Raw genomic sequence first — 11,958 nt, 5'->3', positions numbered from 1 at the left:
TATGATGGAACTAAAACACAGAACAAAGTTCTGAGTGATTTTCATAAAAATTACAAAAAAAATGTCACTAAATACAACATACTTTCTACCAATTTGGTCAATTTGCGCAGTAAAGATAGTTCATATGGTTTACAAAAAAATCTTACACCTTCAATTTGTATTTTCTAAAAAAAAAAAATCTTTTTCAAATTCAAGTTCCTAACATTTAAAATTTACACACAGCCAAATGAATCTAAATAAAATTATATGACTTTAAATGATGGGGTTTAAGTTCACACTCAATTCCTACAGGAGTTGAGCCATATGGCATGGTTAATTTAAATGAAATACCTCGCAGACCTCAAGAATTATTTGGAAAAAAATTATGATTTTGACATTGAATGTAAATAAACAAAAGTATTTTAAAATAACCATTAAAAAAAATTCGTGCAGTATCATGTAACTCTTTCATAAAAAATAGGGTTTTCCTTCTTGCAAACTAAACGCCATTTCTTCTTGGTGATCTAAGCCTAAAACAACACATCACTAACACAAGCAAAAGAAAAAAAATATGAAGCCTGTTTAATAAAATGGTGCAGAGTCCTAAAGCTCTAATTTGAGAGTCTATGAATTCTCATTTGTATGTGATGCTTTTATTCTTTTCCACCATTGTTGCATCCTGCTGGAGAACCTGTTTGCATGCCCCTTCAATGTCTCACCTGTGGTTTTGATTCCTTTGGTGATCTTCTCTTTCCAGTCATCCTTTTTGCTTTCTTTCTCTCTTAGAACTTTTGCCTGCAAGAAATTGGTTTATGACAAGTGAAACGGTGAGATCTTTAAAAGAAAGTTTAACCCATCAATTTGGATATTGTACCAATTTTGAAGGGAAGTGTGGATCATCATCTTCATCTTCATCATCATCGGCTTCTTCATTACCAAAATTTTTCATGTTCATCAAATCTTCCCTTGAATACATTTGCATGTTAGGTGCTCCTGGCATACCCTGAAGTAAATCAAGAAAAATCAGAAGCTAAATTGATGTAGATCATATATGGATACAACTTTAGGCCAGGAAACAACGACTACCTCCATGGATCTCAAAATTTTCTCCATCTCAGCCTCTTTAGATGGTTTCGGCACAAATGGTTCTCCAGGAATCCTACCCTGAAACAGGAAAAAAAATTACTACAAATTGAACTTGAGCTTTATCATTCTTAAATTGAATGTGCATACAGAAGCAATATCAATAAATATGGTCATATAAGGTTATGAGTGTTCTGCTCTTTAAGAAGAAAATGATATCTTCAAGTTTACATGATATTTAATATTATATGACAGAGAGTGACTAGAAAAGTGCAACATATGGGCAGAAGAACATTTGAAGGTAAAGGAAAAATAAAAAATCATTTGATGAAAAAAGTAGATGCACAGAGAAATTATCATGGTTCATTTTTTTTAAAACTAACATTTAACTAAGAATAATTGTCACAGGGGAACAAACATTTAAAATGAAAAAATGTTACAAAACAACTATTCCAAAGTTGCCAAGATATTGTTTGAACTTTGAAGTCCTTGATCATACCTTAGGGTTAAATAACATCACAGGACTCATTAGAAATTCTGGCAACAATATTAATGATTGTTCAACTGTTCATGTGATGCCATATGGCTTGGGACAACCCTAATATATTACCATCAGGACGACAGGACATAATAATTAGGGATTGAGGCTTAAATTAATTAAAATGATAAAATAAAATAAAATAAAAAAGAAAAATTTAGATAACTTTCTAGAGAAGAAAAAAACATTCTATGAAAAAATCAAAAGCAACATTAGGATTAGAAACGAACCGAAAAAAAAAAAAAAAAAAAAAAAAAAAAAAAAAATAAAAAAAAAAAAAACCAAAAAAAAAAATAAAGAAAAAAATCGAAAAAATGAAATTCGTTCGGTTACGTTTAATTTAATTAAAAAAAAAAAAAAAATTTTATATTTTAACATCAAATAAAAATAATAATAAAATAAAAAAAAAAAAAAAAAAATAAAAAAATAAAAAAAATAAATAAAAGTTTGATTTTTTTGTTTTTTCTTTTTGTTAGTTATCGATTCGTTCGATTTGATTTTTTTTTTATTATATATATATTATAAATTTTGTTTTTGGTTTTTTTTTTTTTTTTTTGAAATAACTGACTGAAACTGATTAAAAAAATTAAAAAATTATAAACCGAACGAAAACACGATTGAATTTTAAAAACCGATTTTGAAAATGAAATCGTTCGTCGGTTCGGTTTTTTTAAAAAAAAAAACTCTCTCCTAATTAGGATTTTTATTTTTTATTTTCCTCTGCTTTTGTAAGGATTGTCTTTTCACTTGATCAATATTTCCTCTCTTGGCTCAAAAACTTCATTACCTACAAAATTACAGGTTCTGGTATTTCCACATTTCAGATCCACTTATGCTGCAGTGATTTTATAATAAACTTGATTTGAATCTTGATCATACTATACAGAAACTGGGTATGATGACATTTACCATATTGTTTTCATCTTAAATGCTGCCATACTTTTAAAGTGAGACTTCATCCTATGAAATTGAAAATGTAAAATCAAATATGTATTACAGTTAAAAATAATGCTGTCTAATCCAGAAAATTGAGTACAATTAGCCTACTAGTGCAAATTAAACCATGATACTAGCCCTTTCATTAGTACAGTTTACACTTAATCACAATTTATCTCATTTCAAGTAAGAATTTTAGTATTGGATTTTAGGACATTAAAGAATCATGCAATGAAAAGCATCAAGATCAACATGTCACAATATTCTTGAAATGCTGGTCCTTAAAAAACCTCATACATCATATAATCAACTAAAAGATCAACTTAACTATCTTACAACAGATGCAGTTACCTTGGGAACTGGAGGTGGCTTCTTTCTGCATGCATCTGTCAGGTCTTTGCACAAATAGTTTACCAGTAAATCAATACTGGGCTTTAAGCTAAATATGTATTCAGCAATATCAGTATCAGAATTCCCCATAACCTGCAAAACCAAAGGTAATTATTAAATAGTGTTAAAACAAAGAAAATATTAGCATTACTGTTCAAAATCTTTATATGCAGCCAAATTGATTTGCCATGAAAACCAACAATATAAAGTAGAAGTTTCGAAGGTCACCTCCTGACAAGACCTCTCTATTGTCTTGCATTCAGAATTGCATTGACCTTCAGCTTCTTGTTCTACCAGCTACAAGAAAAGCACTTATAAAATTTAGCAAGTCAAGAAACATTGAACAGAACGAAGTATCTAAATTTATAATTTATTTTCAACAGAAGTAATTTCTCCTCAAGTCCCACTTATTTTAATCTGATTGTAACTTAAGAATGGTGAATCCATCTACAACCCCATGAATTATAATCACAAGCTACTTTGATAAAAGACTAACAGACTCCACAATTAGGTTACCAAAAAAAAAAATACACTAAGAAAAACTAACAAAAAATTAATCTTACCTCTAACTTATCCCCTTGCTCCACTATGTCAATCTTCATTATCCAATCAGCTTCCTCCTTCTTCAAGTTACAAATGTTCTCTGCCATCTCAATGATTTGATATTCTGAGATCTAGCAATCCCCAAAACACAAAAGCAAATATTCAAATCGACAATCAAGTCCTACCAAAACCAATAAAACCCAACAAAATTCAAACCAAACCCAGTGGGTCAAATTACCTTCTTGGGTAAGATCTCAGCCTTCTTTTTTTCTACTAGCTGGTACAACTCCTTTGCCACCTTTTCACATACTTGGCATTTGATGTATGGTATGTCCTCTTTTCTTGCACCAAAAACAGGTTTCTTTGCACAGAGAGAGACTGGCACACATGTTGACACTAGCAATACAGTCACTAAAACTACCAGTATTTGCTTGATATTAGCCATGGCTGTCTCCCTAGCTGCCAAATCACAGGTTTTAGTTTTCTTTAAATTTTCTTTTCTTTTTCTAAAATAATTTTTTCAATTTGTTTCTTTTTCATCATTTTTATAAAAGAAAACATAAAATGCATTTAAAAATTGAAATTTAAACCTTAAAAATTCTGAATAAATTTCAACAGACATTTTCCATATTTTCAACACAACAAGAGAAGCAATAAGCATCACACAATCATTAATTGCTCAACCTGAGCCTACACTTGTTCTCTCATCTGCCTTTTACCAGTCCAATTCTCCAAAGTAAGAGTAATCATTTCCTGTCTAATATATACTCCATCGTCAAGGTTTCCATTCTCATTTTAACCATTTAAAGATCAAGCAAAGAAGATGTGTATATTTTTAAAACACAACAATAAGATCACAAATAAGTATTTCTTATTTTTTTAATTATAAACCCCATAATAATGTATCCACTACTTGAAGACTCGACAAAGGAAATCATGTAATACCTCCTAAAGTTGCAAATGAGCTTTCTCATATACCTTTAATTTAATAAAACTGCATTCGCTACTAAAGAAATCCAGCAGAAAAGAATTAAATATTCAAATATTTCTTAAGTTTGAAACATCCATTCAGAGACTTTTTCACCCAGTAGCATTAGCATTCAATTCATACTGATTTGTCTCATCACTAAAAGCATTCAAATGGCAATATAAACTAAAATTCAACAATCAGCATAAATCAAAAACTAAACAATACATCAAAATCAAACCATCTGAAAGAACAACTCTCAATCCAAATCAAGATTCAACAATTGGGAATTGTGAATAACCAACATTGTTGGGAAATCCCACATTGAAAATATACATAGTGACACGACACAATATAAATGATTGAGTTGTAACATTGAATTGGTTAGTCATTTTGACGTATACAAGCTCATCACTTAAATATGTCTGCATTAAAAATGAATTAATATGTAAAATACCCAGCACTCTCTTCAAATATAACATTATATCAGAGCCCACATTGGATTAATGCTAATTGTCAAGTGACAAATATGTGGTTGCACTTGAGGGGAGAGTGTTGGAAAATCCCAAATTGAAAACATACATTTACATAGTGAAAGAGAACTAATACGTAAAATGTCTAACACTCTCTCCGACTTGACAAACATCATATCATCAGAATTTAAACGTCTGTATTAAAAATGAATTAATATGTAACCCTTCGAATTTATCAAACATCACATCATCAGAATTTAACAAGTGTTCACAGGTTAATGATACATGATCCATATTCAAACTTTAAATAGAACAACTTCCCCTCTTATAAAAATAATTTGAAACTCATTTCAGAGGATTTTCATGCTAAAGTCCATAAGCATTCCTCATCCAACCCACCAAAACGCTATCACTGAATCCAGAATTCAGACCTGTAAATTTATAGTGAAAAATTAAAAGCAAAATGAAATAAAAATAACAAATAAATCAGAGGAAAAAAAATTCAGAAATTACCTGAGATAGTTATTTCAGTTTACTAATAAAAGAATAGTACAAACAAGGATTCCAAGCTGCGATCTGATTTCTGCGGTTCTCGAAGTATCTCCAAACGCGACTCAAGTCTGAATCGGGACGAAGCAGGGCAATATGAGGTTGCTGGACGATTTGTGAGAGGCAAAGGATGTTCACTAGGTCTAGTTTGAATCAGAAGAGTCCCGGAAATATGGCTGATCACCTCCTTCTTTCAGCTGAACGGAAAGGAAGTCGTATAAAGCCTCCTGTGGCTGAGCTATTTGTGGCCGGAAATTTATTTCTTGCAGCTGATCTGAGAAGGGTTGCAATGAAGAGCTTCGCGACGGTAGGGAATAAGTTTCTGGGTATGTCCAACGGCGGTGATTAGCTAGGCCGGCTTGTTGTTATCTTCCTACTCCCTTGCTCCAGTCCCTCCAAATTGAGAAAGAAACAGTTCTCTCGGACGCTAAATAAGCTGGAAGAAGGAAGATAATGAAAGAGGGGGTAATGATGTTACTGGGTCACCGGAAATGGGGTGTTTAGGTCGGAAATCAGGGGATCTTGGCCTTGGGGTAGGCCGGAGATGGGTCCTCTGTCTTGGCTGTTTCGGCTGCTTCGGGAGTGTATAAAATTTTTAGTTCATTGTAATAAATTAATTAAAATTTTTATTGTATTAAAGTTATTTCTTTTAGAAAATTACTATTTATTTTTATATTTTAATAAAATTAATTAATTAACTTCGTATTTTTAAAAATTATTTTTATTAAACTGTTTATTGTTTTTGTTAGTAAAAAAATTTTAATATCAATTAAATTATTATTTAATTTATTTATTTTAATAAAATTAATTAATTTTTATATTTTAAAAAATATATTAATTAATTTCTATAATTTAATTTTATTAACTCTTTAATCCTTTCTACTATTTTTTATTTCACTAAAAGGGATCTCTCTCTCTAAACTTGCCGCTTTCGTCGTCATTTTTGAAACTTAATTACATCATCTGTCTTTGAACTTAGGGAATACTCTCATTTATGTTCTTAAGCTTCAATTTGTTAAAATAAAATCATTCAATTTAGTTTTTATTATAAGAAAAGTCATTCTCCCTATATTTTGATGTGAGCTCCTGCAAATTGCTCACATGTTATGTTCAACTATTATTTTAAAATAAAAAATAATGCCACGTAATAAAATAACAAGTAAATGATTTCAAATTTAAAAAAAAAAGAAAAAAAGAAAAGAGAGAGAGATAGGCCATAGCTTATCCCATTCGCAATGGAAAGAGAAATCTTAAGCATTCACCTCTTCTCTCTCTCTTCTTATCTTGGCACACCACTCCCACTTTTTTCTAATACTCTCATTACTGACTTTATCTAGTCTAGTAGAGTAGATGATGCTCCAACTCTCTCCCACAACTTCATAGTGTTTGAGGTGGTGGGTCCTCCTCCCTCTCCTCAACTTTTTTCTTTTCTCTCTCTAATCTCTTTGATGCCATGTATCCATATATCATTGGCCTCCCATATCAGCTTCCATACTTTGACTCGAGAATCTCGGAATGACCTTGCAAAATCATTGCATAGAGCTCATTTGTCTCCTTTCGTTTTTTTTTTTAACTCAGTCTAAGTAGTTTTTGCTTAAGTGGTCCTAAGCCGGCATTCGAAGGAAAATGGAGGAAAAAAAGTTAGAAAATGAGGAAAATAGAGAAGTTACAGATATTGACACCTAGGATTTACAACACAAATACACATAAAAGAAAATAAAAATAAAAAAGAATTTATTGCAATAATCTATAAATCAATTACAACTTGTATTATATAAAATACATCCTAACAATTGAAAATTTTTTAGATTCTCAAATAAAATATGAAATCACAAGTAAAAACAACCAAAACATCATAGATCCATACAATTTTTCATCATATTCACAACAAATCACCTCATATTTTATCCTTAAACATGCCTAGTGATGACAAGTGTTACCGCATCAACCACATTAGAGGTAGCACTACCAAGGAATGATAGAAATCTAATAACAATAGGCTCTTGTTCATCCACGAAAAGATCCTTAGCAACCTTAAATGAACCATTAGCGAAAAATATGGTGAATCACCCATAAGACTAGAGATAAGAGCAGATCTAACACTAGTGAGGAAAACCATGACCATGCTAAACATGATAAGCAACTCAAAGGTTTGCAATAAGTGAAGGTACAAGTGAATAGGACTAGAGATTGATCGGAAGGGTAGAACAGTTAAAGAAACAAGCAGGAGGCAAGGAGTCCAAAGAAGAGCAAGGTGACATTGGAAGAGGCCATGACAAAATACTTAGAGATGTGGTCGATGAAGATGTGGAAGGCAGGAATAGAGATGGGAGGCTGCGATTGATTAGGCTAATGCAATAACGGATCTAATGGTGATGGTGGTAGTTTAGAGATTGTAGATAGGAAGTATCACAGGAGATGGGGATGCCATTTTTTGGTGGTAGATTTTGTGTTGAGAGAAATGCAATATAAGAATTGAGGAATAGAGAATATGGCATAATGATTTCATATTACAATGGGAGAAAATTTTGTGAATTCATCATGAGGGGGTTTTTCAAGTTCTGATTTAGGAGAGAAAGGAAAACTTTGATAAAAGAAAATGGAAGAGAGAGAAAGTCTAAGAGAAAGAGTATTTATATAGGAGAGAAAACTGAGGCTTACATAGTATTATTTTTATTTTAAAATGACAGTTAGACATGACATGTGAGCAATTTACTAGAGCTCACATTGGATTATGAGGAGAAAGACTTTTCATGCAATAAAAACTAAGTTGAATGATTTTATTTTAATAAATTGAAATATAAGGACGAAATTGAAAAATACCTCCTACATTTATTGAAAAGTACCTCTACGTTTAGGGACGGTTGGTGCAATTAAGCCTCATTTTTGCCATCTCCGGAATGCTTGGGAGTTGCTAGTGGTTGTTGGAGGTGATTAATGGTTGGCCAATGGTGACCTAAAGTGGTGTCAATAAAAGCAAGAGAGGGAAGCATTGCGGGGGAAAGGAATCATGAACGGAAGGTGAAGAAAAAGGACTTGCTAGAATTTGTCATTGCATAAAATTACATTTCGATCCCTCTAAAATTAGGAACTTTTCAATCTAGTCCAACGGTCTTCATTAGGCCTGTAATTTCTTCTTCATTTCACCCCTAAACCAAAAAAATAAATAAAAAAAAATTCCTGTGTTATTTTCATCCCCATAGCTAGAGTTCAAATCTCACTAATGTTAAAAGTCTTGCTTCCTTAATTAGCTAATTCTAAGAAAAAAAAAAAAAGATAAAAACTCTCCTAATTTTCCCCTTATGCAGTAAATGGTTCACAAACCAAACATTATTCTAAGGGAAAGCACATCCTAACTCAGACCCAATTTTCTTAGACAAACTGAAGCCCAACTTGGCTGTTAGTGCTCTACAAGCCCAAATTCAAGAAATCAGATAGTGTGGAATATGGGTTTGCTTACAGAGCTTCCATAAGAAGAAATTAAATAACGAGGATTAATTTGAGTGAGAGTTGAGTTTGTTTATTAACTTGCTATTTTGAATTAGATTCTAGTTAACCCTTAGATGATATTGACTATGGAAGTCAAGAATGTATTATCTGTGTACTACATATAAATGTGGTGGGAAGGGGGAATATTATATTTTTTAAAAAATGTTCTTATTTTTTAAATTAATTATAATTATATTTTTATTATTTAAATTAATTTTAATATTTATATAAATTTAAAATTCTTAATTTTAGAGTTTATATAAACTTAAAATTCTTCATTCTACTTATACTTAATTTCAATTAAATATAAAATTTTATAAAAAATAATTAATAAAAATAAAAATATAATTAATCTATAATAAACCATAACAAAATATAAATAATGCATAAAAAAACATAAAATTTGAACGTTATATGGATTCATAGTCGAGAGTTATTCAACTTGCAGATGTTGCAATTTTATTACAGACTCTAATCTATATTTTTTTTACTGGTTGTGGTATTGCTTAATAATAATAGTTTTTGCTATGTTAGTTAATTATTTATATACTTATTTAGTTATTTATTTATTTGTTTGATTCTTAGAAGTCTGATATGACATAATATATAAATATATTATATTAATTAATAAAAATTTATGGTATTAAATGGTTTATGGATATTGGATATCAAGATTGAGCTGAATTTTCTTAGTTGTGAAATTTTAATAACTATTTGATTGTGTTGGCTCAAATTAATTTATAATATTTTATTTTAGCTCATTCTACATGTTGAGTCTTGAAATTGAACTTAATTATGGATTTAAGAAAAATGAGACTTAATATGGGTTTTGGGATTTTATATTGGTCTAAGTTCTAGCCTGGTTCATGGAGTTGAGTTATGACAATAATTGTCCTTTTCTTCTTTGCTTATATGAGTTTTTTCACTACTTTAATGTTGGAATTAGTTACTAATTTTAATTTGATACAAAATTATATTTTTTGGGAATTGATTAGAGTTTCATATCTTTTGTGGGAAGGTGTCTATTGATTTCAAATTATTATTATCAAATTTATCAAATAGATATGATATCTTAAAAGACAATAACAATTATAACGGAGAGCTCTATTTAAAAAGACGCTAAAATAATGAAACAATTCAAAAACCGTGCAGAAGGAATTTTATATGATTTTTTAAGAGATCTTATAAAATTAGATCATAATTTTCGATATCAATATTATTCATTGTAGATACATATAACTATTTTGTTGAAATTTTCCCTCAATTATTTACACTCAAGCCATACCATAAGCAATTAAGGATACAACTAAGAGTTTGAACTAATTTATTGCCTTTAAAAAAATGTGTTGATTAATTTTTAGTTTTATAAATAATAACATTAATAATAAATATGTTTGATAAATATATAATTTTAATATTTTTATGAAATTGAACTACTTGTTATGTTAATGGTAAAAACAGAGTAATGATGGTGGAGAAATTTTAAATTATTGATTTTTATAAAAAGAATTTTTAATGTAAAGATAAAAAATATTTTTTAATTTTTTTTAAATAAAAATGGGAGAAATTTATGATTGGAATCAAAGAAGACCTTTGTAAAAATCCTCCCAAAAAGGCACATATGTATATAAATTATGGATTGCTTATTGAATACATTATGCATACAAAGTTGGTAAAGAAGAACCTACCTCCATTACATTCTCATACAAGAGGCTCTTTCTCTAACATTCTAGATTAAGAAATATTATTAATTAATTAATTAATTAATTAACCAACTAAATCTCTTATGTCTCTAAACAAAATATTGTAGTTAAACTTACAACACTCTCCCAAATATCCCTCATCCACTCCTATTTAAGTCCTTCTAAGTTAAACAACCTTTAACCCACTAATCAAAACATTAATTAAAATAATAAGAGTTAATGTGATGATGAGATGCTTCTATTTCATAAAATACACACTACCCTCACACTTCATAACACACATATAATTTTTTTTTCTTTTTTTAAAAATAAAAATTTTTATATAGTTAGAGGGCATAGTTCAACTAACACATGTACTTTGTCCCTTTGTAGTGCAATTTGGAGCATACCCATTGTATATATTTTTGTGATTAGGGCAAGTCCAGCTGCTTTTTTTTTTTTTCTATATATTGGAATTTAGTACAGAATTATTGTCCAAAGAATATAATTTTCTTTATGATAAATAATTACATGAGTATACTGATAAATATATTTTTCTGTTAAATTATTATTATTATTGTTAATGTTAGTTGAGATGGTGTCATCACTTAAGAGGCCAGCTGTGAATTGTGCACCTGCATGCTATCATTCATCATTCTCTCTCACAATCATATATAATATTTGGGACTTCAAAATTTAGGGAATTGATGTATAAGATTTCCATTTTTGAGTTTAAAACAAGTTATTTCCTCATAAATTTTCTAATTTTAGGATGAGTTTTTTACATATTGATTTAAAAAGCTTAGCCATCATGTATGCCTTATTTTTATAATATATATATAGGGATAAATCATAAGAGTCCTTATGTTTTGAGGTTTTAGAGTTTTTTTTTTTTAAATTTTTTTATAAGCATGAATGATAATTTTTTAATAATTAGACTAAGCTAGATTAAAGGAGTTTATTGCTTTTTTATTGATTAAAAATCAAATTCCCACTTTTTAAATTTGAAATTCTTTTAAATATAATTAATATTGCAGCATAAGAATCACACACACACATTATATATATATATATATATATATATATATATATATATATATATATATATATATATATATATATATAATTCATTTAAATAAATCATATTAATTCAAATTTAATTAAAAATTAAATTAATAAATTTAATTTTTAAAATTTAATATTGATTAAAAATAATCTAAATTTGAAATTCATAAAATTAATTTAATAATCCTAAAAGTAATTCATTTAAATAAATCATATTAATTAAAATTTTAATCAAAAATTAAATTAAAATTTTAATTTTTAAAA

General features: G+C 29.0%; 1 protein-coding gene across 2 annotated transcripts; it reads right to left on the bottom strand.

Annotated features, from left to right (window-relative positions):
- Window positions 1-383: 383 nt before the first annotated feature.
- LOC110655628 (uncharacterized) lies at window positions 384-6,068 on the bottom strand. 2 transcript variants are annotated; one of them, XM_021812025.2, is made up of 8 exons: window positions 5,423-6,068; window positions 3,708-3,928; window positions 3,490-3,600; window positions 3,155-3,223; window positions 2,888-3,019; window positions 1,066-1,143; window positions 854-982; window positions 384-774 (listed from the first exon to the last, which is right to left on the bottom strand). In XM_021812025.2, exons 2-8 carry the CDS (start codon window positions 3,912-3,914, stop codon window positions 604-606), a joined length of 897 nt encoding a protein of 298 aa, XP_021667717.2. In that variant the 5' UTR covers window positions 3,915-3,928; window positions 5,423-6,068; the 3' UTR covers window positions 384-603. The 2 variants fall into 2 exon arrangements, with proteins under 2 accessions (XP_021667717.2, XP_021667715.2); XM_021812023.2 differs by having other exon boundaries at window positions 3,708-5,340; window positions 5,423-6,067.
- Between the last annotated feature and the right edge of the window lie 5,890 nt (window positions 6,069-11,958).

The sequence above is a fragment of the Hevea brasiliensis genome, chromosome 17 (genome assembly GCF_030052815.1).
Source record: "Hevea brasiliensis isolate MT/VB/25A 57/8 chromosome 17, ASM3005281v1, whole genome shotgun sequence".
Taxonomy (NCBI): Eukaryota; Viridiplantae; Streptophyta; class Magnoliopsida; order Malpighiales; family Euphorbiaceae; genus Hevea; species Hevea brasiliensis.
The sequence above is the reverse complement of the archived record's forward strand: the minus strand, read 5'-3'. Positions and strand labels throughout refer to the sequence as shown.

What these genes read in the sequence shown, in the direction of transcription:
- LOC110655628 (XM_021812025.2), bottom strand. Translation starts at nt 3,914, where the DNA reads ATGGCTAATATCAAGCAAATACTGGTAGTTTTAGTGACTGTATTGCTA. An exon ending in TAGAGAGGTCTTGTCAGGAG is followed by an intron (nt 3,020 to 3,154) that starts GTGACCTTCGAA and finishes TTGGTTTTGCAG; the next exon opens with GTTATGGGGAATTCTGATAC. An exon ending in CACACTTCCCTTCAAAATTG is followed by an intron (nt 775 to 853) that starts GTACAATATCCA and finishes AATTTCTTGCAG; the next exon opens with GCAAAAGTTCTAAGAGAGAA.